This window comes from Heptranchias perlo, chromosome 19 (assembly GCF_035084215.1).
Source record: "Heptranchias perlo isolate sHepPer1 chromosome 19, sHepPer1.hap1, whole genome shotgun sequence".
NCBI lineage: Eukaryota > Metazoa > Chordata > Chondrichthyes > Hexanchiformes > Hexanchidae > Heptranchias > Heptranchias perlo.
This window is the reverse complement of record NC_090343.1, coordinates 14,312,887-14,339,797: the sequence shown is the minus strand read 5'-3', so window position 1 is coordinate 14,339,797 and position 26,911 is coordinate 14,312,887. Positions and strand designations below refer to the sequence as shown.

Genomic DNA, 26,911 nt, shown 5'->3' with positions numbered 1-26,911 from the left:
TGTTTACCTCTGCCCCATATATCGTTAATCCTTTCACACAAGTCGCCTTTGACATTTTATTTCACGTAAGCACCAGCCTCCCTTCATTATAAAGAGGCGTGTATTACAAACAGGTACCATGGCAAATAGGATAAGGTTTTTCGATTTTATTTTTGTTTTGCACTTGGTGTTGCTGGGGGTCGCGGCAGAAGATGTTTTACTGGCAGAGCACAACTTTTTTTTTGGCAAAGTGAATGATGTGAAACTCAGAAGCTGGAGGAGGAGGAAGCATGTTCAGTGCATGAGAGAGAGAGAGAAAGAGAGAAAGAAAGAGAAAGCAACGCCCTCCTGTTTGCTGATTTGGATCCAAGGTACAAACCTCCATTGTGATTGTGGGCGAGGGGGGAGGAGGAGGAGGAGGAGAAGAAGAAGAAGAAGAAGGAGGGTGATTGATGCATCATCAGTTGATTAGGTAGCCCTGCCTGGTGGAGCCGCTTTCTGTTAGCTGCATGTTGGCGGCTGGGCTCGGCTCAGTCCAGCAACAGCAATGATCGCAGTCAGGGTTCAGTGAGCAAACTCGGGAAAGATGGCGAGGGGCACAGGAGTTCCGACGGTCCGCCTGCTCCTTTTAAACCTTTGCCACATCGCAAGGCTGATCTCGGCGCAGGAGGTGATCACCTATGGTTACGGAGTCAACGGCTTCAGTTTGCACCCGCCTTATTTTAATTTAGCGGAGGGGACTAAAATCACAGGCACGGCCACTTGCGGAGAGGATGAAACGGGGAGGCCGATCGAGGATCTGTATTGTAAACTAGTTGGCGGGCCGGTATCCGGCGACCCCAGCCAAACTATTCAGGTATTATAAATAACGGGGGGGGGGGGAGTTTGCTTTAAGTTGGATCTTCTGCTCAAAGAGAGCTTGTTCTGTGTGCTGCACTGCAATGATCAGACAAAGAGCGTCTGACAATGTTTATATTACTGGCATTTAAATCATGTTACCTGTGTTTGTATGTTTACCAAAGTTCAAATGTTACTGCATTAAACGGCGTTTAATTGTTTTATCTCTAAGGCAAACACGGGCAGCGCCAATACACATGTTGAGCATTCAGCCTGACGATGGGGAGGGAGCCTGGTCTGCTCAAGGTGCAACTGAGAATTTGAACCTAGGGCAGTGCAGGTTGTTTTTTTTAAAAAAAAATCCGTAACAGGTCACGTTTAGTAACATTTAAACTACAACACGCAGCGATCAGTTTCAGTGTAGAATTGTTTAATTTCCATTAATCTTTTAAGTCCACATTGCGGTTAGATTATAGATTGACATGTCCTAGGCTATTACACAAATATATAAAACAATCTTTTTTTGAGGCAAATCTCTGCTTTAAATGATTAGAATTGTTATCTGGTTCAGCCCACGAGTGACTAACATGTATGAAATATGGATTAAGTTTTTGAAAAAGTGAAAGCTGCAGTTCTGGGAGGTGGGGAGAGATACAATATCAAAAGTACAACTTAACCCTTTTAAATACAGGTCTCCTCCTTAAATTCGTCCCTTCTTTATGGACCTGGTGTGTGACCCTGAACCTCGGGTTAACTCCCAACATTCGGCCCGCTTACATCAAACAGTCCGCTTCCCAGTTCTTTTCTTTCCGGCGCTTCTCTCCATTTACAGTGCTGATCATTTACTTTTTCCGGATGGTTGTTCGGGAATATTATTGACCCCCTCTCCACTAGTTTCCTCCCATGATCGCAGAATGCCTTATTTATTTCCTTATTTAGGCTGGTGTTAGATTTCACTGAAGATGTGGTCACCAGGGAACTCTGCACTTTCGTGTCTTTATTCGCCACTGTATGGCCCACTGAAGCACCGACCACAAATTAAAGCAAACTTACACAATCTGAACTCACTGTTTCCCCGCTGCAAAGTCTGTTTGCCTTTAATGGAAGTTTGTCTTCAACTAACAGCCACAGGTACTGTGGTCACGGTTTGTAGATCTGGTGGTGTGTTTCATTTCTACTGGTAATAAGACGTGTCTTGTTTTTTTTTTGCTACCAATAGCTGGTCACGTCGAAGATGTTTTTAAACTAACACTTTTTTTCATTGCCAAAGTATCATGTTGCTCTTTAATTATTTTTACAAACTAGATTTAATAGATGTGTGAGAACAGCCAGTTCAGTGGCACTGTCTGTTCAAATACTTTAAAGACTGGGATTTAAAAAGTCTTGTTTAAGCTAATACAACTGCCACTGTCCCTTTTAAAATGTTGTGAACCTTTCCCGTGCCCGATAACACGAATTTACTACATAACACGAGCCTTGTTGTACTGATGCTTTAACTCCTTCCATGCGTGGGAGAATTTACTTTGCAATTAAATGGGAAATTTGAGTCACTGCTGTCAGGGGGTTTAAGGGATAAAACTCTACTGTTCCACTGCTTCAATGATGCATAAAAAATATGCAGCAAGTATTAGCTTCACTATTGTTTCCTGACCTCTTTGAAAGAGCTACAGTGTAGCTGTATTAATGGAGGCTGTGCCTTTTAATGATCTACCTCATTCCTCAAACAATATCTTGCATCTTGTCAAGAGAGTTCAGCAGGGATATGTTACTGAGTGATGCTTTTAGTGATTAAATGAATTTGAAACAGGATCCTTGAGTTCTGGTGGTACTGTAAGCCATAAACTGAGAAGAGAGATAACTGTGAAATCTTCTTGAAAGGCAACAGATATCAAAGCATTTATACATGCTAATCAAGTGGCTACATCACCAAAGGGAAACTTTATCCAATTGTCCATGATTTTGATGCAGACAGTTTATAAAACATTCACATTTTCAAAAAGATCAGTGAAATGATGATAGCTTCCGTCATGTTCGAAGACACTTGATTCTTCTACCACTTCCCTGGACTGTGATTCAATAGTAATTCAACTAAGGCTGTGTTTACACTACATCTATGGTGTTAGTGATGTTAGTGTGAAGTGTTTTCCCAGGAAGAAGGAGTCTCTGTCTCTGGAGTCTTCGTAGCCTACCCCAACCTTCACTACTCCTCTGCCTTCCTACTCTCCTGCTGCGGCCCCAGACTCCTCCTTGGATAAGCCCACAGCTACCATCTGTGCCTCTTTGCATTCTCCATTGAGGCATCTGTCACTGCCTCCTTACAAGCAATTGCCCAATTGCTCCATCCTGTATTGCTAATCTTCCCGTCCAGCGAGCCCACTGTGGGTTAATCTTGTCAACCTTCTTCCTGTCCCATTCGCCCCATCCATCACTGCCCCCTCAGGCTCTGCCAGCAGATCAACAATCACTGCCCCTCACTGCAGTTCCCTCCAGAATATCTGTTTACTCACGAACAGATCCCTTGCCATCTGCAACCGTATTGTGGAAGTTTGGATTGGCATCATAGCTTTGACTGAAACTCAACACATGGGTGGTGACCCGTTGCCCCTTACTGACCTCCCTTTCATCTCCAAAGTCCTTAAACATGTAGTCGCCTCGCAAATTCATGTCCATCTTTCCCACAACTTCATGTTTGAATCTCTACAATCAGCATTCCATCCCTGCCGCACCACTGAAATGGAAATAATCAAAAGTCACTGTAATCGTGGTACGTTTTCCCTCCTCGTGCTGCTCGACCTCGCAGCAGCCTCTGACACAGTCGACCACACTATCCTCCTCTAATGCCTCTCCTCCGTTTTCCAGCTCAGTGGGATTTGGTTCCGTTCTTGCCTATCTAATCGTAGCCAGAAAGCTCCAGACATCCCTTCCCTTCCTGCTCCCACAGTATTACTTCTGGAATTAGCCCAAGGATCTAACCTTGGCATCCTCTTCTTCATCTTCCCTTGGCAATATCATCCGAATCCATGGGGCTCAATTTTCTAATTAAAAAACGGTTGCATTGGGGGCTGGGGGGCATTGAAAATTGCCACCATTTCAGACCCGCCTCCAACCCGCCCATTTCTGGTTTTCACCGGGCGGGACGAAGGGCGGGCGATCAATCCGCTCCCAGGAGGCGGGTTGGGCCCTAAAACCTTTCAAGGAGGCTTCAGGCCTCCATTTTTCACTAATTCCCGATTTCAATCCCGAGGGGGCCGGGATTCCAGGGCCTTCTGTTTTACACCTTGTGAAAGGAGGTGAGAAGGCCTGAGACGAACAGGTAGGTGCCCAGAAAGGCACAGCTTGTAGGCCCGGAGTAGTAGGAGTGTTCCCCCAGGCCCAACAAGCCTACCTGGACTGACCCCCGACCCCCAATCGCAGACCCCCGACCCCTGATTGAGGACCCCTGATTGAGGACCCCTGATCGCGGACCCCCGACCGTGGACCCCCAACCCCCAATTGCGGACCCCTGATTGCGGACCCCTGACCCCGATCCCCCGACCCCGATCCCTCCACTCCAATCCTCCCACCCCAGACTCCAATCCTCCCCCACCACTCTAATCCTCCAACCTCCGTCCCTCCCCCTCAATGATCACGAACCCCCGTGATGACCCACGATCCCGACACCCCCCCCCCCCCCCGTGACTGACTCCCGATTCCATCCCCCATCACTCATGACGCCCATGCCCTCCTATGCCCACCCATGCCACTTGCCCACCCATGCCCCTTGCCCATCCATGCACCCTTGGTGCCCACCAATGCCCCCCCCCCACACCCCCATCCATACAAACGAAGACTTACCTGCAGAAGTCCTCTCCCTGGCTGGTCTCCCGTCTGACTGAGACCAGCCTGACAATCAGCCGGTCAGTCAGACAGGAAACCGACAAAAAAAAGACGTCCTTACGTCAAAATCATAAGTACGTCTGGGAAACCCGTACTAATGTGTTTCCCGACTTCAATTTGATCCCCCCGCCCCCTTCCCAGCTCCGATTTAAAATCACTCCCATGGAGTCAGCTTCCGCATGTGTGCTGACGACACCCAGCTCTACCTCTCCACCACTTCTCTTGACCTCTGCACTGCCTCTGTGTTGTCAGAATGCTTGTCCGATATCCAATTTGGGATGAGGTGCAATTTCCTCTAGTTAAACATTGGGAAGGCAGAAGCCATTGTCTTTGGCCCCCGCTACAATCTCAGTACCCTTGCTACCGGTTCCATCCCTTCTCCCCAGCCACTGTTTCAGCTTGAATCAGACTGTTCGCAACCTTGGCATTCTATTCAACCACGAGCTGAGCATCTGACCCTACTTCCAACTCTGAAACATCATGGATAAGTGTTTTCAAAGGCAGGGGATGGGTGAGGTAGGGGGAGGAACGGGCAATGTTGTGGATGTGGAAGTAAATGGACTTGGTGATTGACAGGATGTGGGATATGAAGCTCAGCTCGTAACTGAACACGATACCAAAGTTGTACATTGTTTTGTTCAACCTTAGCAAGGGGTCCGGGCGAGGGACAGCATCAATGGCAACGGAATGAAGTTTTTAGTAGGTGCAAAAAGTGATGGCTTCTGTCTTCCTGATGTTCAGCTGAAGGAAGTTGTGACTCATGCCAGACTTGATGTCAGACAGGTAGTCCGATAGCATGTAGATGGCATGTCAGTGATTTGTAATGTAGGATTCAGGAGGAGAGGTTATGCTGTTTTTATGCTGCATTATTGGCACCAATGCTGCACCAAGATTTTTGCCACACTGGTGCTAGAAAGAAAGTATGAAGCTGCCAGTGTTGGATACAGCAGAGAGGTGGTGTTGCTTTCGAAGTGGAAGTTAGGAAACATTCATTTGAATGTGCATGCATGTGCTGCAATTCAAGTGGGCAGTGTAACTTCTAACCTGCATCACTGCAGAAGGACCATGTAAAAATAACGTTAATTTAATCTCATTCATTTTCTTCTCTGAGCCTTCTTTACAGCTGGTGTTGAACCACAAACTGATACCGATATAAATCATGCAATGACTTGTGGGGGTGCTGGACTGCAAAACTAATTTGCAGTCGACATAACACGTAGCCACAAGGAACCATAATTTTTTGGTGAGCTCAGTTCTGCAGGCACCAAGGAGTTTGAAATATCACTGGAGGTGTGGAAATTCATACATTAGCTAGGATTTTGGCGAATCATGTTTTAGTGCAGATGAAAGGGACAACCTGTTTTTCAGCGCGGTGTCGAAACTGTAAAAGAAGCAAAGAAGAAATTATTTTACATTGGTTGTTTCATTCATTTTAGAAACTATTTTGCTGCAGCCTCATGTACTTGACCCAAGTGGCCATTGTTCATGTGTAAATCTGAACAATAAGGAGTAAATTTCCTGAAGATGTGTCAGCTCCAAGGTTCTGTGCCCGCTGGCAGTGCATATTGGAAAATTGCGGATGTATTCTCCCTTGATTTTCCATCCATTCTTCATCTAGCATTTTGGGCAGGGTTCCTGCAATGGGCAGAGTGCCTGTGATATTCTGATATGTCTTGTTGGTGGAGGACGTACCCGCCACCGACACATTCTTGGACATGGACTTCAGCAAAGCATTTGACAAGATACCGCATGGTAGGTTGTTACATAAGGTTAAATCTCATGGGATCCAAGGTGAGGTAGCCAATTGGATACAAAATTGGCTTGACGACAGAAGACAGAGGGTGGTTGTAGAGGGTTGTTTTTCAAACTGGATGCCTGTGTCCAGCGGTGTGCCTCAGGGATCGGTGCTGGGTCCGCTGTTATTTGTTATTTAGATTAATGATTTGGATGAGAATTTAGGAGGCATGGTTAGTAAGTTTGCAGATGACACCAAGATTGGTGGCATTGTGGACAGTGAAGAAGGTTATCTAGGATTGCAACGGGATCTTGATAAATTGGGCCAGTGGGCCGATGAATGGCAGATGGAGTTTAATTTAGATAAATGTGAGGTGATGCATTTTGGTAGATCGAATCGGGCCAGGACCTACTCCGTTAATGGTAGGGCGTTGGGGAGAGTTATAGAACAAAGAGATCTAGGAGTACAGGTTCATAGCTCCTTGAAAGTGGAGTCACAGGTGGATAGGGAGGTGAAGAAGGCATTCGGCATGCTTGGTTTCATTGGTCAGAACATTGAATGCAGGAGTTGGGATGTCTTGTTGAAGTTGTACAGGGCATTGGTGAGGCCACACTTGGAGTACTGTGTACAGTTCTGGTCACCCTATTATAGAAAGGATATTATTAAACTAGAAAGAGTGCAAAAAAGATTTACTAGGATGCTACCCGGACTTGATGGTTTGACTTATAGGGAGAGGTTAGACAGACTGGGACTTTTTCCCCTGGAGAGTAAGAGGTTAAGGGGTGATCTTATAGAAGTCTATAAAATAATGAGGGGCATAGATAAGGTAGATAGTCAAAATCTTTTCCCAAAGGTAGGGGAGTCTATAACGAGGGGGCATAGATTTAAGGTGAGAGGGGAGAGATACAATAGGGTCCAGAGGGGCAATTTTTTCACTCAAAGGGTGGTGAGTGTCTGGAACGAGCTGCCAGAGGCAGTAGTAGAGGCAGGTACAATTTTGTCTTTTAAAAAGCATTTGTACAGTTACATGGGTAAGATGGGTATAGAGGGATATGGGCCAAGTGCAGGAAATTGGGACTAGCTTAGTGGTATAAACTGGGCGACATGGACATGTTGGGCCGAAGGGCCTGTTTCCATGTTGTAACTTCTATGATTCTATGATTCTATGATTCTAGTTTCAGCAAGTTATTCCCCCGCTGAACTGAGCCTAATCCTGTTCTTCCCAAATTTCACACACGTAAACCTTTTTCAGATGGCATCAGAGGAGTGAGAATCCTGGCTGATTTGTTTGTCCCCTTCCTAGCTCAGGGGCACTGAGACCAGTTATAGAATCGCCACTACTGCCCAGGCTGAGATCAGTATGGATCAGTGATCCAACCTGGGATCTTTCTGTTTTGAAAGGTTCAGTAATGCATTTACTCACTGATTAATTGGGAAAGTTGGATCTGACAAATATTGGGGCTACTTTTAATGGACAAGAAAATCGCAGGAAGTGCGCCCTTAATTTCCCAATATTTATGATTGGTGGACGAGGCACCCTGCCTTCAGTGCCAATGTGGAAAATTTCCTCCTTAGTTTGAGACCTCCAACTTGTTCTTAATCTGATTCAAGATGAAGTAATGAGACCAAAGCTTGCAGTGTTGTCCAGTATCTGAACATCTACATAATTAGGGTATGGTAGTGTAGTGCTTGTGGTATTGGACTAGCAATGCAGATGTTGTGAGTTCAAATGCCACCAATTTAAGAAGTAAAATTGAATTTAATAAATCTGTTCATTTATGTTCTGGAACCAGAACAACTGGTGCTGCTGTTTTGTCCTAAAAACCCAACTGGTCCACTTACATCATTCAGGGAAGGGAACCTGCCACCCCTAACTGGTCTGGCCAATACATGACTCCACACTATGTGGCTGACTCTTAATGCCCTCTGAACTGACCTAGTAAGCCACTCAGTTATAAAAATACAATCACTACAAAAAAGGCCCACCATTGCTCCTCAGGGTAAATAGAGAAGGGCAATAAATGCAATCTTACCAGTGTCAATTCGAGATAAGGATATCTGAATATTAAATATTTTTTGAGCAGTTATCCAACATTGTCTTAAAGAGGAAAACGCAAAATTAGGAGTGGAATGCCCACTTAAATTCAATGAGTAGAAAGATGGAGAGCTCACAAACACTCTGGGTATGGGCAAATTGTCCAGGGTCTGGTCTTGTGACCCATATATTCCTGCATTGTTGCAGTTACTGAGTTTTCCTATGCCCTTCTGCTGAAAATTGTTCTTTAATTTTAATGCTGTCGAGGAAGGGCAAATGTATAACAGCTGTGACAAAAGTGTCGCGTGCTGATATCAAACAGGAATGATGCAACAATACTTTTGATACAAATTGAGTCATAGAATCATACAGCACAGAAGGAAGTCATTCAGCCCATGGTGCCTGTGCCATCTCTTTGATAGACCTATCCAATTAGTCCCACTTCCTTTTTCTCTCCCAATATCCCAATAAACTTTTCCTTTTCAAGTATATATCCAATTCCCTTTCACATGAGTCATATTGCAAACTTATATATCTATTTATACAAAATTTGTATGTCTAGCAGGCATCCATCACATTTCAGATGCCATATTTTGAAGTGTCAAAATTATTTTAAAAAAGAGAAAGAAAGCCAGTCATTTCTTACTTGTTTTTCGGACCTTGATAACCTGGATTCTCCCCAAGGGCTGAAACTACCAATTTAAAGAAATGTCCTTCAGCAATTAGCCTCTAATTGACCTAGGATGTGCACATTTAAACCATTTTGTCACAGGGAGTACCTGCGCGGTGGCCTCATGAGGACTAAGCAAGTTAAATTCAGCTCCATGTTAGCAACTATCTATCACATCAGTGCTTCTGACCCCAAACTATCTGTGAGTGATGCCACGGAAGATCAGCTCATAAGGTTTTGATTCAGGGTTGAAGAAGATACTCCTTTAGGTACTAATATTATAATTTGTCACTTTTTTTTATTTGTTCATGGGATGTGGGCGTCGTTGGCAAGGCCAGCATTTATTGCCCATCCCTAATTGCCCTTGAGAAGGTGGTGGTGAGCCGCCTTCTTGAACCGCTGCAGTCCGTGTGGTGAAGGTTCTCCCACAGTGCTGTTAGGAAGGGAGTTCCAGGATTTTGACCCAGTGACGATGAAGGAACAGCAATATATTTCCAAGTCGGGTTGGTGTATGACTTGGAGGGGAACGTGCAGGTGATGATGCTCCCATGTGCCTGCTGCCCTCGTTCTTCTAGGTGGTAGAGGTCGCGGGTTTGGGAGGTGCTGTCGAAGAAGCCTTGGCGAGTTGCTGCAGTGCATCCTGTGGATGGTACACACTGCAGCCACAGTGCGCCGGTGGTGAAGGGAGAGAATGTTTAGGGTGGTGGATGGGATGCCAATCAAGCAGGCTGCTTTGCCCTGGATGGTGTCGAGCTTCTTGAGTGTTGTTGGAGCTGCACTCATCCAGGCAAGTGGAGAGTATTCCATCATACTCCTGACTTGTGCCTTGTAGATAGTGGAAAGGCTTTGGGGAGGTGAGTCACTTGCTGCAGAATACCCAGCCTCTGACCTGCTCTTGTAGCCACAGTATTTATATGGCTGGTCCAGTTAAGTTTCTGGTCAATGGTGACCCCCAGGATGTTGATGGTGGGGGATTTGGCGATGGTAATGCCGTTGAATGTCAAGGGGAGATGGTTAGACTCTCTCTTGTTGGAGATGGTCATTCCCTGGCACTTGTCTGGCGCGAATGTTACTTGCCACTTATCAGCCCAAGCCTGGATGTTGTCCAGGTCTTGCTGCATGTAGGCACAGACTGCTTCATTATCTGAGGGGTTGCGAATGGAACTGAACACTGTGTAATCATCAGCCAACATCCCCATTTCTGACCTTATGATGGAGGGAAGGTCATTGATGAAGCGGCTGAAGATGATTGGGCCGAGGACACTGCCTGAGGAACTCCTGCAGCAAAGTCCTGGGGCTGAGATGATTGGCCTCCAAGAACCACTTCCATCTTCCTCTGTGCTAGGTATGACTCCAGCCACTGGAGAGTTTTCCCCCTGATTCCCATTGACTTCAATTTTACTAGGGCTCCTTGGTACCACACTCGGTCAAATGCTGCCTTGATGTCAAGGGCAGTCACTCTCACCTCACCTCTGGAATTCAGCTCTTTTGTCCATATAATATAATGGCTGATGACTTCAAAGTCAGCATTGACGAGTAGGACTGATGTTTAGGAACTTGAGAATCTTGCATTATTAATTATTTTGGTGATAGTCAAGTGATGCTTACAACTTTACTTATCTCATGTTGTTTTTCTTCAATAGGGTCAATATTGTGATATTTGCAAGGCAGAGAGTAACAAAGCACATCCAAGCACCAATGCCATCGATGGGACAGAACGTTGGTGGCAGAGTCCTCCTCTCTCTCGTGGCCTGGAGTACAATGAAGTCAATGTTACTCTTGATCTTGGGCAGGTAAGTTCAATGTGCTGTGGTTGTTCCTACACAATGGCTAGCACTGTCACTTTCTCCAAGACATTCGACTGTAAACTCCCCCAGTGAGTTCACCCAATGGTTGGCTCAGTCAAACAGGACCCAGATTTGATCCTGGTCAGCGCAGAATTAATTGATCTCAACTGAGGTGGCTGCAGGGTCCTCAGCATCTCTGGGTTAGGGGAGTAAAAATTTGCTAGGGTTCCGGCTTCTGATTGCCACCTATGCAATGTTGTTTTGTGTATGTGTATGTGTGCGTGCATGGGCGCGGATGTTGAATCAAGAGAGGAACAAGCTCAGGTGTGATGTCTTCAGAGTCAAAATTGAATAGCCTGCTGATAATGTCGAAGCTTCCTCATCAATAATAACCATTTGAACAAAGTCCTGGAAGGTGACAAGCCCAGCCAGGAGTTAACATCTTCAGGAGTGGAGGAGAAGGAAAAACTTAGCAAGAAAAAAAAATGCACTATTGTACTGAGAAGCCAACTGGCCTAATGGTTTGGGCTTGTAGTGTAGGCTGAATGCTTGCTAGATCAATCTGCCATGATGCACACCATTCACTCTTGATATTTGGCAGTGTCCCATTAGGTCACTGTATGTTGCTAGGCAAATAATACCAGAATTGGCCATTCCATGTTGCTAAATAAATATTGTCTTCACTCCATTTCTGAATTTACTTGAACCGTTTCAGTGATGAGATTAAAGCCTGGAAATGACTGTGAGTGATGTGATTGTACCAATGGTTAGCACGTTCATGCCACATCCTCTCCTTGCTATTTTATCAGAGGCATTAACCCATTTGAAATAAGTGGGTTGATGTCTCCACTAAATTAGCAGAGGGAAGAATTTGATAAGAGCGTGTTAATATTTTATATGATAACATTGCTTCTATCAATTTCCAGACTTAAAAGCGTTAAAAATTAAGAATGGTGGAAACATTTTAGTTAATATTGTTTGTTTCTGAAATTCAAGCTTATTTTACATTTCTGTGGATCTGACACTTCACTGAGTTTCAATGATGTAACTGAGGTATTATCGATGCTATTGATATAGAGCAGTCACAGTAGCATAGAGATAGGAGTGGGTTTGTTCTGATTCCTCTTGTAAATAAAACGAGTATTTTTTTGAATTCAGCACATGGGTTTTGTGAAAGATAACGTTTTTATCTTTAACGTCCATCAGAAGTAACCCACAGGATCTCTGTACATCCAGTAAAAAGCTCTTAGAATTTATCTTCGATTAATTAGTTTCTCAAAATTGGCAAGGACTGACACCAACTTCTTTGGCTGGATGCAGTTTTGTTTAATTTGAATTTACATATATTTCCTTAAGATGCATATTTTATATATTTTTCTTATTGCATGGATACTAGCAACTGGCACTGACAGAGGCCTTGGAGTGGGATTCGGGCCATCCTGTGGGCCAGATCATAGAACATGATGGAGCAGAAGGCTGAAAGAATGATGGGAAAATATCAAAACCTTACCAAAAAAATAAGATGTTGGATTACTTTTCCAAATCCCAATTTACAACCAGCAGCCCCTTTGTGCAAAGATATAGCCCAATAACATTTATAGGAATTCTGGAGGAATAATTATAGAAACACGGAAGATGGAAATGTAGTTTTACTTTATACTATTTAGGCATTTTACAGGATCCATGTTGAATGAAGGTAAACTGTTTTTTGGACTGCAATTTGTTATATCCCTAGTTTTAAGAGAAGTATTCAGTCCTACAATGTGTACTTGTTGCTTTGGATTGTATTTTTTTTTTAAAGTGACCAACAAGATTCAGATATTGGATTAGCACTAGTAAAAGTACTGTACACAATTCCTGAAATTACATAACAGATTGTGGTTAATCATCCACTTTAAGACCACCCCAGGTCTGAACTCCAAGTCATCCTTTTTGTGTGCAACACATCCATATCTTTTGCCTGTCAGTTCCTGATTATGCCCTATCATGGAGCTGTAATGTGATGTCAGATTGATGGTTTGTCAGCACTGGCAACTGTAAAGCACACCAAACTGTACCATTAACTGTGGCTCTGGTTCATCACACACCATCCTTCACCTCCAAATGCAAATGGGATGTTTTCACAACTTCCACGAGTAGCAACGGCCACACTCACAATTTCGTTAATAATTTACTGACCTTGCATTTTTGTTTTAATGCACAAGGATAGAAGGTGGGCTAGAGAGAGAAACATCTTCTCTCTCTCTGTCCCTTCTATGGCGGTGAATTGCACATGCTAAAATGGTAATACAGCATCAATGTCGTTGACAATTGCAACTCGTAATGTTTAATGTTTAATTGACCAAATCCACCATTCCGGTAGAGTGTTGGCTGTTGAAAGAAATGGTGTCTTTACATCAATGCTCAGAACCAGTCAGAGGTCTGCAACCTTCATGCTGAAATCTTCCATTGGGTGAGGATGTCCGTGTCCTCTGTTGCCTGGAGATATACGAGTGATGGGATTCAAAGGCTGCTTCCTAGGTTTTACTGCTGTCTATTTACATTGCACTGATGCTGGTACCATTTTTATATGCCACTATGGGCAGAGGGTGAATTTTAATAAGGTAATGAGATGGGGGGGGGGGCGCAGAGCATTTATTCCTCGTTTTACACTACCTCTAGTAGCTCTCTGATTTCAGCAGCAGTGCTGAAACGTAAGAAAGGAGCAGAGGGTCACTTTACGGGGTGTTGGTTGGCTGCTGCTCCGGAAGAAGTAATGCTTCCGCTGGCAAAAGTAAAAAGCTGCTATCTGAGGTTCATGTCCCCAATATTTTTCTGGCCAAGGATCGACGCATTGCTGTGCAGTATGTCCCACAATATCACTTGAGCAGATTCTACACCATATTATAGAAACTGCTTTAGTAATATAAAGGAGGCATTAAACTATCAGGTTAATTGCGGAATGGAATCTGGCTATGCCAACTGAGTAAAAAAGGCACCTGAATAATGAGTTGAAATGGGAATGAATGGGTGACAGGAGGGAGGTATGATCTTATTGTGCTGCCTTAACCTGAAGCTCTGGTATGCTAATCTCGAAGGCTTTGAGAATGTCAAGGCCCTCAGATTTCCACCTCCACCCCCCCACCCCACCCCGGCCATCCCTCCCTCCATATGCACGCACACACTCTGTCCAGAGCAAGGACAGAACCTTCTGTCACTTTCTCCTCTTTAATTTTAGTCATAAATTACTAGATTTAAGAAAATGTTTATTTTTACATGTCATGAAAGTGATTTGTATGTTGTGAGGAATGGAAGGTGGCCCTTAGAGGTCAAAGTTTCTTTTGTACAGTATTCGGCCTCTAAACGTGGGGTCCCAGCACTCGGGTTGTTGTGCAATCAGTTGAAGGTATGTGTTGATTGTTTCGGTGGAAGAGAAGCTAAAAAAACTAACCACAGTTTACCTTTTAATGTGTCTGGTGTCTGGCGCTAAAGTAGCTCTGTATAATTACTGCACACATTGCACGCATTCCTTGAATGCCAACCAAAGTAATCCATTTAGAAAGCTAAATTCACAGCCTCTGGTCAATTTAAAAGGACTTCTGCTCTTTCAATTCTGTGGGTAATTTGTCTTATTTCAGTGGAATATGCCAGCGAGCTGGTCAGAAGTGAAACATTATTCAGTTGATAATAGCATTCTCAGTACTTCTGGAAGTATTACTGTGACTATTGAATTGCTGAACCTTCATAGCTATAAATCAGTAGCTGGAATTCAGTGAATCCAATGTCCATTCGTGTCAAGTGTGAGCTCTAAAAGTGTCATTGAGTGACAATTCAAGGAAAAATAACATACATTTATATAGCACCTTTAATGTAATAAATGTCCCAAGGTACTTCATAGATGTTGAGCAGTGGTAGAACAGTTAGGAATGGTGACAGAAAGCATGGTGGAAGGGATAGGTTTTGAGGAGACTTTTAAAAGAAGAGAGAGAAGTGGAAAGGAGGTGTGGTTTAGGGAGGGAGCTCTAGAAAGCGGGGCTCAGACAGCTGAGGGCTGTGCCACCAATGGTGAAGGGATACACAGAAGACCAAAGTTGGAGGACCAGCCTGAGGCTTGGGACTGGAGGAGGTTGGGAGGTAGAGTGAGGTGACGCAATGGAAGGATTTGTAAACAAGGTCGAGGATTTTGAATTACATGTTGAAGTGCGGGGAGGCATTGGAGGTAAGCGAGGACAGGAGTGATGGGTGATCCAGTTCTCAATTTTAAAAAAAGGAAGTAGGGGAACGGTACCAAAAAAACTAGGGCTGCTTTTATGATATTTCAATGGACATAAAATTATGGTAAACATGTCTGTGATTTCCCAGTAAGCAATGCAGGTGGATGAAGCTCAATACTCTGGCAGTGCAGATTTGTCAAATCAGCCTTCTGAATTTTATGCTTTGAAGAAATACTTTTGTTTTCCTTCTTCATAGAAAGTTTTTTCCTTGTTCATTTTGGTTTCTCTCTGTTACTCTCGCCAAGTCAGAGTGGGCAGGCAACTTGCGTTTTGTGTTTTTTTTAGCCTTGTCACCCTTGAGTCTACTACTTGGTAGCATGTAAAAGTAATTTGGGCTGGCTCTTTCTCTGTCTTTCTTACTCAGGGCCTAACTTTGGCTCAGAGTCTCTTCACTGATGATTCTGCTGAGGTCTGGGACCGAGCGAGGAATATACCTAAAAGTAATCAGTGGAAAATGTACATCCCATTTATAGAAGCTGCAGAGAAAATCACCCTACTCCTTCTGCTTGCACATTGTCAACACATTTAGGGCCTACCTACCCTGGATGTATAAAAATCAACCTAAAGAGATCAGCTAAATCTGAATGGTGTTCAATGCAGGCACTTGAAGATGAGCCCTCTGTTTAGGAGTCCACATCTCTACTACTGCAGTTACTTGACTATATATTATATTTCAAAAAAATTGTAGGCATTAATAACATGAATCCTGCATCTGTTTTGTATGCTAAGTGTCAATTTGGTATAACTCTTCAGTCCTCAAACTGGTTCCCTTCAAAAGTTCCACTGGGACAAACCTGAAACTAATGCATACACGGTTACACTCAGGAAACCGCATAATTATCATAGAAACATTGAAATTACTGTAAAGAAGGAGGATTTTTGGCCCATCACACTTATGCTGTCGTTAGTTCTTCAATGGAATTAACTAGTATATTGAAACTGGAAATAACCCCCGAATTAATCACAATTGAAATCCCTGATATTCCCCAGAGAATCTCTGAGTGATGATGATGAGGGACGGGTGTTCTATCACGGTTGACAGGTTCTCATGGTTTTTGGTACAAATGAAAGAATACTGGCAAGTTGCTGTAACTGGTGTGAAGATCGGCTCAAGTGACTAAACTTATTTTCATTGGAGAACAGAAGGCAGAGAGGAGACATGATACAGGTCTTTAAAATAATGGAAAGTATCAATAAAGTTGAAGTAATCAAGGTATTTAGCTTGGTCCATGAGCACACAAGTACAACATTTTCAAACCTCAAGCAAGGTTAGAGATAAGAAAACTTATTTTCCCATAGAATAATGGAGTAATTTTCTTTAAATTCTCTGGATGTGGGTGTCACTGGCTATGTCACATTTATAACACATCCCTAGTTGCCTTGAGAAGGTGGGGGTGGACCTTTTCCTTGGACTGCTGCAGTCCTTGTGGTGATGGTGTTCCCACAGTGCTGATATATATCAAAGTCAGGATGGTGTATTACATGGAGGGGAATTTGGAGCTGCTGACGTTCCCACGACATTACTGCTCTGTCCTTCTCAGTGGTAGAAGTCACAGGGGAGAGAAGTGCTGTCAAAGTAACCGTGGTGAGTTGCTGCAGTGCATCCTGTAGATCATACATTCTATAGAGCCAGTCCGCCTGTGGTGGAGACAATGGATATTGAGTCCAGTGGCAGAGATGCTGTTCAAGTCCTGGATGCTCTTGACCTTCTTGACTGCTGTTGTGGTTACACCTATCCAGGTAAGTGGTGAGTATTCCATCACACCCCTGACACCTTTAAAAGAGAACTGGATCGATATTTATTGAGAAAGGGGATTAAGGGCTTGAGAAATATTTTTATCACTGCTTGATTATTTTTTTCCATGGGAGGTAGGGGAAGGAACTTGGTTTTCCTAAAGTAAGGGATGAACAAGCGATGTTGCTGGGCCAGAAAGTTATATCAGTGATCATAAGAGAACTCTGCAAAGAGCAGGCTTGTTGGGTTAAATGGCCTTTTGTAGCTCCAGTCTTCATGTTCTTTCCTATGTTCTTATTCTATTTATTCTGAAGCAGTGATCAGTTCCTAGTGTGGAATTGATGTACATAAACTATTGTACTTATTTGTTGCATGATTACACTTTAATCTAGGCCCCACAGTGTCAGATATTTTTTCCTGATTTTCTCCCCTCCTGTCCTTGCTAGGGTATGGCTCTATGAGCATTGATCGCTCTCTGATACCCTCACTCAGTAGCCATTATTCAGGTACTAGCTGGATAGAGCTAGCCAAGCTATCAAACTTAGGGGTGGCAGGATGAGGGGTACATCACAGTTGGGCCTGATTCTCCCTCACCTGATATCCATGCATGCACGCTTCCAGCAGGGGTCATTGAATACAACTTAAGGGTTGGAATCCTGGGCAGTTTTTCCACAGAGACCAATTGCAGCGACTTCGATTTAGTTAATTCAGCACAGACTAGGGATCAAACTGTGGACCCTCATAATCACAAATGCCATAGTAAACAGAAAGAAATTATCTCACCATGTTCCCCTGCTTAAAATATTTGCTTAGCAGGAACTCCCTGAAATGTGAAATAATAATTCTCTTTGATTTCTAGTTTTACTGTTCGATTATTGTTCCAATTGAAAATGATTGACACGGGTCTCACACTGTGCTAGGGTGCATTAGGTGCCTGCGATTCTGCACATGTGGAGAGTGCACGATCAGAGCTGTGCCATTAGTCGAGGTGTGGCATGGAGGCTGGGCACTTCCCCTTCTCTTCTGTGGCCCACATACACACACCCAGTCCTCTCTTGATGCACTTTGCGTGAGCTAGCTATATTGCCAGCTCTTAAGTGCAATTATCCTGCCCAACCTCTCAGTGAGGGCATGTCGTGTGGTATGGGGAAGGAGAGAAAATAGAAATGACACAAGATAATGCTATTCCTTCTAGTTTATTTTATTTTATTTTCAGATTTGTGATAAGGTGGGCGATTTTAACCCTACCTGCCCGGCAGGAACTGGTGGAAGGTGGGCAGTTAAATTTGCCCATCTTAGTAACCCATACCAGAGCCACCGGGAATTGACCAGTTGTGATTTTAACCTGCTCAACTGAGCAGGCGGTAAGGATACCTGCCCAAAGCCAATGGCGTCCTTTTTTATGCATGCATGTCGGGCCCCAATGATGTCATCGGGACTCGACTGTAATTTTAATTTGGCGGCCTGAGCGGGAAGCCGCATTGAGTTTCCTGCCAAGCCAACGTAGAAAGGTAATTTTCTAAACATGTTTTTACTTTCCTTGTGGGGTCAGGAGGAACAGTGCTTCTCCAGACCCCACAGGGAAAGCTTAGGCCTCACCTGCCACAGACTCGTTCCCCCCCCCATCCCGATTGCAAGACCCTCATTAGATGGCCCCAGCAGCCAATCCCACCACTTAGCTGGTCTTGGCCAGCGGCCTCTAGACTGTGTGATTTTTCCGTGGCTTCCCACCTCAAAGTTGACTGGCGGGACTTAAATAAGGTCTAGGAGTTAAAATACCCTCGGGCATCATTTCTGGAGCAACGGTTGAGTTTCTAAATATACTGCTGCCAACCTACCCAAAACTGGCCCAAAGTTAAAATCGGGACCAAGATGTCAACCTTGGCTCAAAGTTAGCACTCTTGCCCCACTCCAGAAACTTAAGCATATAGTCTGGGCTGACACTTGAGTGCAGTACAAAGGGAATGCTGCAGTGTCAGAGGTGCTGGCTTTTGGATAAGATGTTAAACTGAAGCTGTGTTTGCTTGCTCAGTTGGATGTAAAAGATTCATGGTACAATTAAAGTAGAGCAGGGGAGTTGTCCTGGTTAACATTTTTCCTTCAATCAGCACACCACTAAAACATATATCTGGTCATCTATTTTGAGTTGCTTGTGGTACCTTGCTATATGCCAATTGACTGCTGTGTTTGCCTACATTACAACAGTGACTACACATCAGAAATACTACATTCTCTGTGAAGTACTTTGGGATGTCCTGTGGATGTGAAAGATGCTATATAAATGCAAGTTCCTCTTTTTTTGATAAGCAGGATATTTGCAGATGCTTTGTTAAATGTGGAGCACGACATTTATTGCATTTGTGAGAAGGCCGTTAAATTTACTTACAACTTTTGTCACAGAGTAAAATGACAGCTCCACAAAATCCCAGTGAGAGGGCCTTCACAATTCACTCCATTCATTCATTCGAGTAGTGAAAACAAACTTATTTCAATCAAATATAAATGCATATTGTGCTAGAAGACAAAAGATTTCAAGCACCAGGTCAGTGATAATTCAGGGTAAACAGAAATATGCCTGGTCTGCTCTTTATTCTTCAATTTTGTTTTTGTTTTAGATTTCCAGCATCTGCAGTATTTTGCATTTTGCTTGCTCTTTATTCTTAATCTGTTCAGAAAGCAGCAATGACATTTAAGCCTCCTCTGGTAATTCTGATTTACCCTAAACTCCATTCTATTCAGAATTTATCCCTTGAGTCTCATTAAATTGTTCTAAAATATGTTGACCTTTCAGTAAAATTTTCTGTTTTAAGAAGTGCTGGTACATTGAACTTTATTAGTCAATTATGTCTTCCATTGGATGATGGGAAATGAATCCACAATGCCCTAGGGGGAGGGCTATCACTAGTAAGAAACAAAATACTGGTTTATGTTGGTTCTACTTGTAGGATGCAATATTACTGACATCAAAATCTGATACAATGGTAAATCTTTCAAATTATTATATTTTTCGAATTGCTCAATGTTACTATTAAATGTGATCATTTGTCCAAAAAACACACGTTTCTAGGATCGGAATGTATAGTGAACAGTTTACGTTTGCAATTGTTACTGGATAGAGAGATGGCACCAGAATGAATTACTTGTGAAGTAATGAACATGGGGGATATACTATACGGACACTATATGCAGCCAACTGCATAATGGGTTCAAGCGACATTTGGGTGCATTTCCGGAGAGAGAAGGGATTGAGGGATAGTGAGAGCATGGATAGGCAGGGGTGACCTGTGAAAAGGGAGAGGCTAATGGGCTTTTCCTCATTTATTTATTTTTTTACAGGGCTTGGTTCCATGTACTCTGTTTTTATTTTTTTCTTGCTAATTTGTGCACTCCCCCTCTCCTCTGAAGCTGTTAACTTCTTGTTAGGGCACAGCTTCACTGCACTGGTTCATTGGCCATATGGCTATTATTTATCTGTGAGCCATGACCATGAGTATCAGAAGCCTTTATAACAGAAATTGCAGGGCATCAGCCAAGCCCGATCCTATCCTCATCTACACATGCACACTGCCAGTGGAGGTTACTAGGTAGCAATCAGAAGAAGGACTGGCTGATTGTTTCCCTTCTACTTATCCCAGGGGCACTTAGGCCAACTGTTGTGTTCGTACTGTTGTCCTAGCTAAGATCAGCTAACGCAGTACAGAATGGGCATTGAATCAAAGCCCTTCCTTGTCTGACTTAGCTGCTTACGGGACAAACCCCATGAGTCCATCATCAGAGCTGGCCTTCTCCAGTTTGTAAAAATTCTTGTATATCTGAAAAACTCCTTGGGCTGAAAATTCGACTTGGGCGGCAGCGTGAAACGGGCGGTATCTCATTGGCCGCCCATTATACGTCCGGCACGATATTCGGTTTCATTGACTACAATGAGTCTGAATATCGGACGGGGCGTAAAACGGGCTGGGCGAATAACGGGCCGGGTGTGTAACGGGCGGCTGGTGCAACACCACCCGCTTTACGATGCCACACAAGTCAAATTTCTACCCCCTTTTTCCCCATCTGCAAATGATCCATGAACCATGCAAACATAACAGATCAATAGAAAATGGATTAAAATACATATTCCTGTTTGAGACAGGAGGGAAGAAACCTAACAGATTGAAGTTCCCGCAATACCAAGACTAATCTTATTCTGTGTCAAAAGTATGTCTTAATTAATTATATGATTTCATTGTAGTACTTTTAAACCATTGTGCTGCCAGCTACTTGTAAAATCTCATTATCATTTTGGCTTATCGATGTCCACTTCTAGTAAAGCGTGCTGCAGGAAATCATTAGCCCTCTGAACGTTGAATATCTTTGTGACTTATACAAATATTGACTGCAGATGGGGGCTGCAGTGGTAAACTGTTGACCTGAGGTTCACAGAAGTGACCCTGAGTGTGTTCTAATCACTCTGAGGCAATATTGCACATTTGAGGTCACATCTATAACCCCAGAGGCGATAGTTTAACTTGTATCCCACAACTGCAGTCAATATTTGTTTTCCTGTCCCTGGATTCTCACATATGTTCTAGATGGGTAGCCTTGAGTTAGTCTGATGATCTTGTGCCTGGGAGGGGAAGAATAATGTACTCAGCGTTGGGTAGTGGAAAAAAAAAGAACTTGCATTTATATAGCATCTTTCATTTCCTCAGAATGTTCCAAAACACATCACAGCCAATGAATAACTTTTGAAATCTATTCACTGTTGCTTTGTAGGTATATATTGCAGCCAAATTGCCCACACCAAGGTCCCATAAAGTAAATGATCTATTTTTAGTAGTGCTGGCTGAGGGATGAATGTTGGCTAGGACACTAGGAGAACTCCTTGCTCTTCTTTGAATATTGCCATTGGATCTTTTATGTCCACTTGAACAGGCAGACAGGGCTTTGGTTCAACATCTTCTCCAAAAGACAGCACTTCTGATGACGCAGTACGCTACTGAAGTGTCAGCCTAGATTACGTGCTCAAGGCATGGGATGGGATTTGAGAACTCATGATCTTTTGACTCAGAGGTGAGTGATACCACTGAGCCAAGCTGACACTTGAGGCTTGAGTACTTTAACACAGTCCTCTATAGGGGAGAAGAGGTTGTGTGAAGTGACCTACTAATTCATCTGTTCATCCTTTACGCCCCTGCAATTGTCTTTTTGCTGACTCATATATGTGATTGACCTGGTTTGATGTTAAGGTGCTAAGAACCCACAGGTGTTTGATGTTCAGGGATAGTTTTGAGTCCTCAGATCCTAGGAGGCCCATGAGGGAATCTTAGGGGATCTCTGAGATCATCAGATTTCTGTCTGCCCGTTATCAGATTTCTGTATTTTTCTGTCTCTGTGATATTAGCCCATTAATTTCCACTTGCTAAATATTCATGAGAAATGTTTTCTGCACTGTTTTCCTTTGGATAGCTGGGCACTGTCTTTGAAAGTTAAGATGTGGAGATGCCGGTGATGGTTTGAAAGTTAAGACAGGGATCCCCCAGTAGCGTGATAATATTTGCAGGGGTCCCCAGAAAAGTTTAAAAACCACTGTGTTAAGGTATTAAGAACGCAGAAACAGAAACTCCCCATCTATAGGAATTCTTTTTAATTTGGGCAATTGTTATGCAGCTGGAATGTATAAAAGTTTTGACTCGACTGTGGTACAAAACCATCGGTGATGCCAAAAAGTCCATGGTTTTAAACCGTAGTGTGAGAGGGCCCAAGGTACTGCTGATTGTTAAAGGGATGTGTGCTTCTGGTATTAACATCTGTAACTTGGAGCAACAAAGCACATAACTTGAGATGGCTGTTCATTTTATAATGCTTCTGTTTTCTGCCCTCAAAATTCATCCATCTCAATGTTTACATTTCCTTCATTTATAATGAAAAACTTCCCATGAGTAAATTGATGTAGTCTGCTTGCAGGGAATGTGCAGGTTTCTCGTTTTCAGCACGTAATTGGTAAATCAGAAACCAAAATTGATTTAAAATTAAGTTCAACCGACCTTCACTGTTCTGGTAAATGTTAGTGGAAGAAGTACAGAGAATTGATGTTGTGAATCAGACAACAGTTCTCCACAGTTTATAAGTGGATCGCTTGTGGATGTTTTAATTTTTTCTTAAATGAATGCTTGCACAGACAAAGTATTTCCACAGGGATAAACAGTTATAAAATTGAAATTGAAACACAGAGATCTATGCTCTGGGATTCCCTCCATAAACCTCTCCACCTCCCTCTCCTCCTTTAAGACCCTCCTTAAAGCTCACCTCTTTGACGAATCTTCTAGTCACCCCTCCTAACATCTCCTTTGGCTCTGTGTCCACTTTTGTCTGATTACTTCTCTGCAAATTGCCTTGGGATGTTTTTCTATGTTCAAGGCACTATACAAATGCATGTTGTTGTTGTTGATGATGATGAAGTTGAAACACAGGTAACAGCTAGTGCAGAGGGGAAGGGGATTTGGTGTTTCCAATCAAGAGCTGGAGGGATTTACATTGGAATCTTTTTCTGTATTATAGTGTTGTAGAATAAAAGAACAAAACTGCAAATGCTGGAACTCTGAAATTAAAAACAGAAAGTGCTAGAAATACACAACAAGTCAGTCAGTGTCTGTAAAGAGTAAAGACAGGTTATGATATTTTGGGTGTGTATCTTAATCAGAATTCAGCCGCACGAAACACAAGAATCTTGTCTTTTCTCTTTTCAGATGCTGACTAACCTGCTCTATATTTCCAGCATTTTCTGTTTATACTGTCGTAGAACTGAATCAGTAGCAGCCGGAAAGCAAGACCTGATGTCGATTGGTTTACTGACTCCAAGCGTATAAATTACTCTTTAAATACCTGAATGCATCAGAGGCCCATCCAGTATCCAAAGCGCAGTGAAAGGATGGCACTGAAGGGAGTATTTTAACTGTATGGTGCTTACCCTTTGATCTGTGCATCTGTTTCCATAGGAGTTTGTGTTTGAAGGGCATCCTTATAGACCGTAAAAGGCTTCTGTTGTGTTCATGAAATGAAGGCAGTGTGATCTAGTGATACCAGTTCTGGATATGCTGCAGAAGCATATCTGCACCAAAATCTTTTCTTTTAATGTTAAACTCAGTCCCTAACATAATTTTGCTGTTTTTTTGGGTTACAGTACTTGCTGAACTGTGACCCACCAAATGGACTCTGTGTATTAGCTCCCCTTCCCTCCGTAGAGGAGTTCCTACTCATTTCAGCGGTGTGGGTCTGGGCCAGGAATGTCCAAATTAGAGCCCCCCAGCTATATGCAGCCAGGCATCGTGGCAATCCTGTCCATGAAACCCGAGGAACTGCAATTTAATTATGCTTCCGTTTTTTTACTGTTGTCCGGTTTGAAGGTTTGGAAATGGCTGCTTTTAGCGCTGTTGCTTCTTTGATGGACAAATCTTAAATCAGAGCATCAAGATCTGTCAGTATTTGCAATTTGAAATATATGCAAATGAATGGCTCACAAAGCTCTACGCTGTGCACCTAAGCTGCCCGCAAATACAAAAAGATTGAACGCTCTGCTCTCGATTAAATACTGAAGATATATTTTGTCAAATCTTGGATCTGCTGGGACTCATGTCATACTAATGTGACATTTTTCTAATTTTGGACGGCAAAATGCCAACCAAATGAGAAAGCGTCAGCATTTCGCAGGCTGGAAACCTGACTGAACAGTTTCTGAATCATTTTTGAAGCTGAACACTGTGGCCTTTCTGTAGCATGTCAAGGAGTTTCTTTGCAAATGCTTTCATTCTGTGTCTTTCATTGTGCTTATTGAAGAGGAAAATGAGTTCAACTGAATTAACTACCACGGGACCTTTGGGTAGGAAAGGCCTAAGGATTATGAATACAAGACCAGATCTTCAGCTGAAAGGCTAGCTTACACAGGCTTTGTCTGTTTGTTTATTCTCAGTGACAACTTAATGATCAGGCGACTGCTCTTGCACGGGCATGTTTATGTGAGATCTATATAAGTAGTCCAAAGAGAAAAGTCCTTTCAAAATGACAGCTGCCCTGGGGATGACTCAGTCACTCTGATATCCCCTCCCCCTCCACTTAGAGCTTCTTCCTACTGGCACAGTTGGCAATATGTGAGCCAGTAGGTGCCAACCTACAACTTGCCTTGCACATGCGTTCAAACATGGTTCCTCAGCAGTTATACAGTTACTCCTCCCCCTCTCCAATTTTCTCCACATTCTGCGAGACTGGCTCATGCAGGGGTATAGTTCCACAGGTGCTAAACGCTCTGCAGTACCCATACATGTCAACCTAGAAAGCTGGCAGAAGCTACCCAATGGCTGACAGCTCTGAATATAAGTCTGATGCCATGTGAAGACGAGAAACTGGGCTGAAAGTGTAGTGGTTCACAGGATTGTCATAATTGAAGTTGCAGGTACACCCAGCATTCCATCACTTTTATTCTTAACGCTTTGGTACATTTTCCAGCATTTTCGGGCCTACAGTAAGTTTGCCTTTCAAAGCAAAAATAAGAAGAGTTGCAGATATTTTAAATATAAAAATAAAATTGTATGGAATTCAGTGCAACTATACAGGGTCCAATTCTTTCTGTTGGGAATCTAACCCAGATACTTAATGATAATTTGTGAGCTGAAACATTTTACAACAGGCACCTAAAATAATCCCAACCAGCACTACATTCTACATTCATAAAACTGACCCACTATAGTAATATATCTCTGTCCTAGACCTCCTGGTAACCCGAAAACAGATAGATTACTTGGATTGAGGGTATGCTGATTGAACTATTTCAAATTTTAAAGAACATTTTTTTTAAGTACTTCAGAAGCGATAAGAGTGAGTCAATCAATAAGACTGAGAAAAGTCTGATTGGTTGTGACTGGCTCCAGTCCCACTGACTGACATGATTGGTTAATACGGACAACCTCCAGTTTCAATGAAAAAAGCTGAGTTTTCTCGTGAAATGCGCCCAGAAGCCGACGCATGGGTTGAAATGCTGACTGTCAATTTAAATCGGTGGGGCACATATGCATATTTCATCTACATGACCATTCTTCATGTGTGAGCCTTAACAATGAGGGTGAGCAGGTTGTGTGGCCAGAGTGGCCTTCAAAGCCGAGCCTGATCCCATCTTCGGTGGACATCTAATGGTGGACTTTAAAAAATAATCATTTGTTTATTTATAAAAGTTTTGCATGAATTAAATAAAAAAATACACATAGCAGGAAAACAATAATTGTGGATAAACAACTTACAAATCCTAACAAAAACATTTGGCTTTAGCATGTGTCTTTTCAAGCCAGGGTCATTGGATAGCAATTAGAAGCAGGAACCTTGGTTGGTTTTTATTTCTCCCCTCCTTAGCCCAGAGGTGCTGAAGCCAATTGTAGCAGCCCTAACCCTGCCCTTGCTGGGATCAGCACAGAGCTGTCAAATCAGGGACCTTCCTGGTGTGGCACGGTTCAGTGTCACACCACACCACAGACATCGGGGAAACCAACCAAATATCTCCAAAGGGAGGCGCCTTAGCTTCTGTATCATCTACTGCAGCTGTTTATTGGTCTTTGTTCACCAGCTCCGATGTTCTGCAGCTGGTAGCCAGATGAACATAAGCCTACTCGAATTTATTAGGCCGAAGACCCGTTTGTTTTCACTGGGTCTTAGCGCCTGCTGTTAGTCTAACTCTGGTCACTAAACTAACTTTAACTGTGTACCAAACAATTTTCATATCTTCCCCGGTGATGTCATGATGTAACACGGTGAAGAATGCTGAGGATACGTTGCACATCACAGCGTCATGGCTTAATTACATTGTACGTGCGCAGTGGGCAATTTGTCACAGCTACACTGTACAAGCCCCCGGAATGTACTTTGCTGCTGTTTCGGAGGGAGAGCAGTGTCGTCACTGCTGTGTAAATTTGGGAGGGTGGCTGCACTTAGGCCCCTGTCCAAAGACCCAGCCTATAATATAAAGGTCCTTTAATGTT

The 26,911-nt window shown here is 43.2% G+C and overlaps 1 protein-coding gene across 2 annotated transcripts in view; it reads left to right on the top strand.

The window, feature by feature from the left end:
- The first annotated feature begins 457 nt into the window (after positions 1-457).
- Positions 458-26,911, top strand: part of lama5 (laminin, alpha 5) — a 247,530-nt gene continuing 221,076 nt past the window's right edge. For both annotated transcript variants that reach the window (XM_068000366.1, XM_068000365.1), the window contains exons 1-2: positions 458-835; positions 10,776-10,925. In XM_068000366.1, coding sequence (XP_067856467.1) covers positions 566-835; positions 10,776-10,925 — 420 coding nt within the window. In that variant the 5' untranslated portion in view covers positions 458-565. The remainder of the gene's footprint in view (positions 836-10,775; positions 10,926-26,911) is intronic.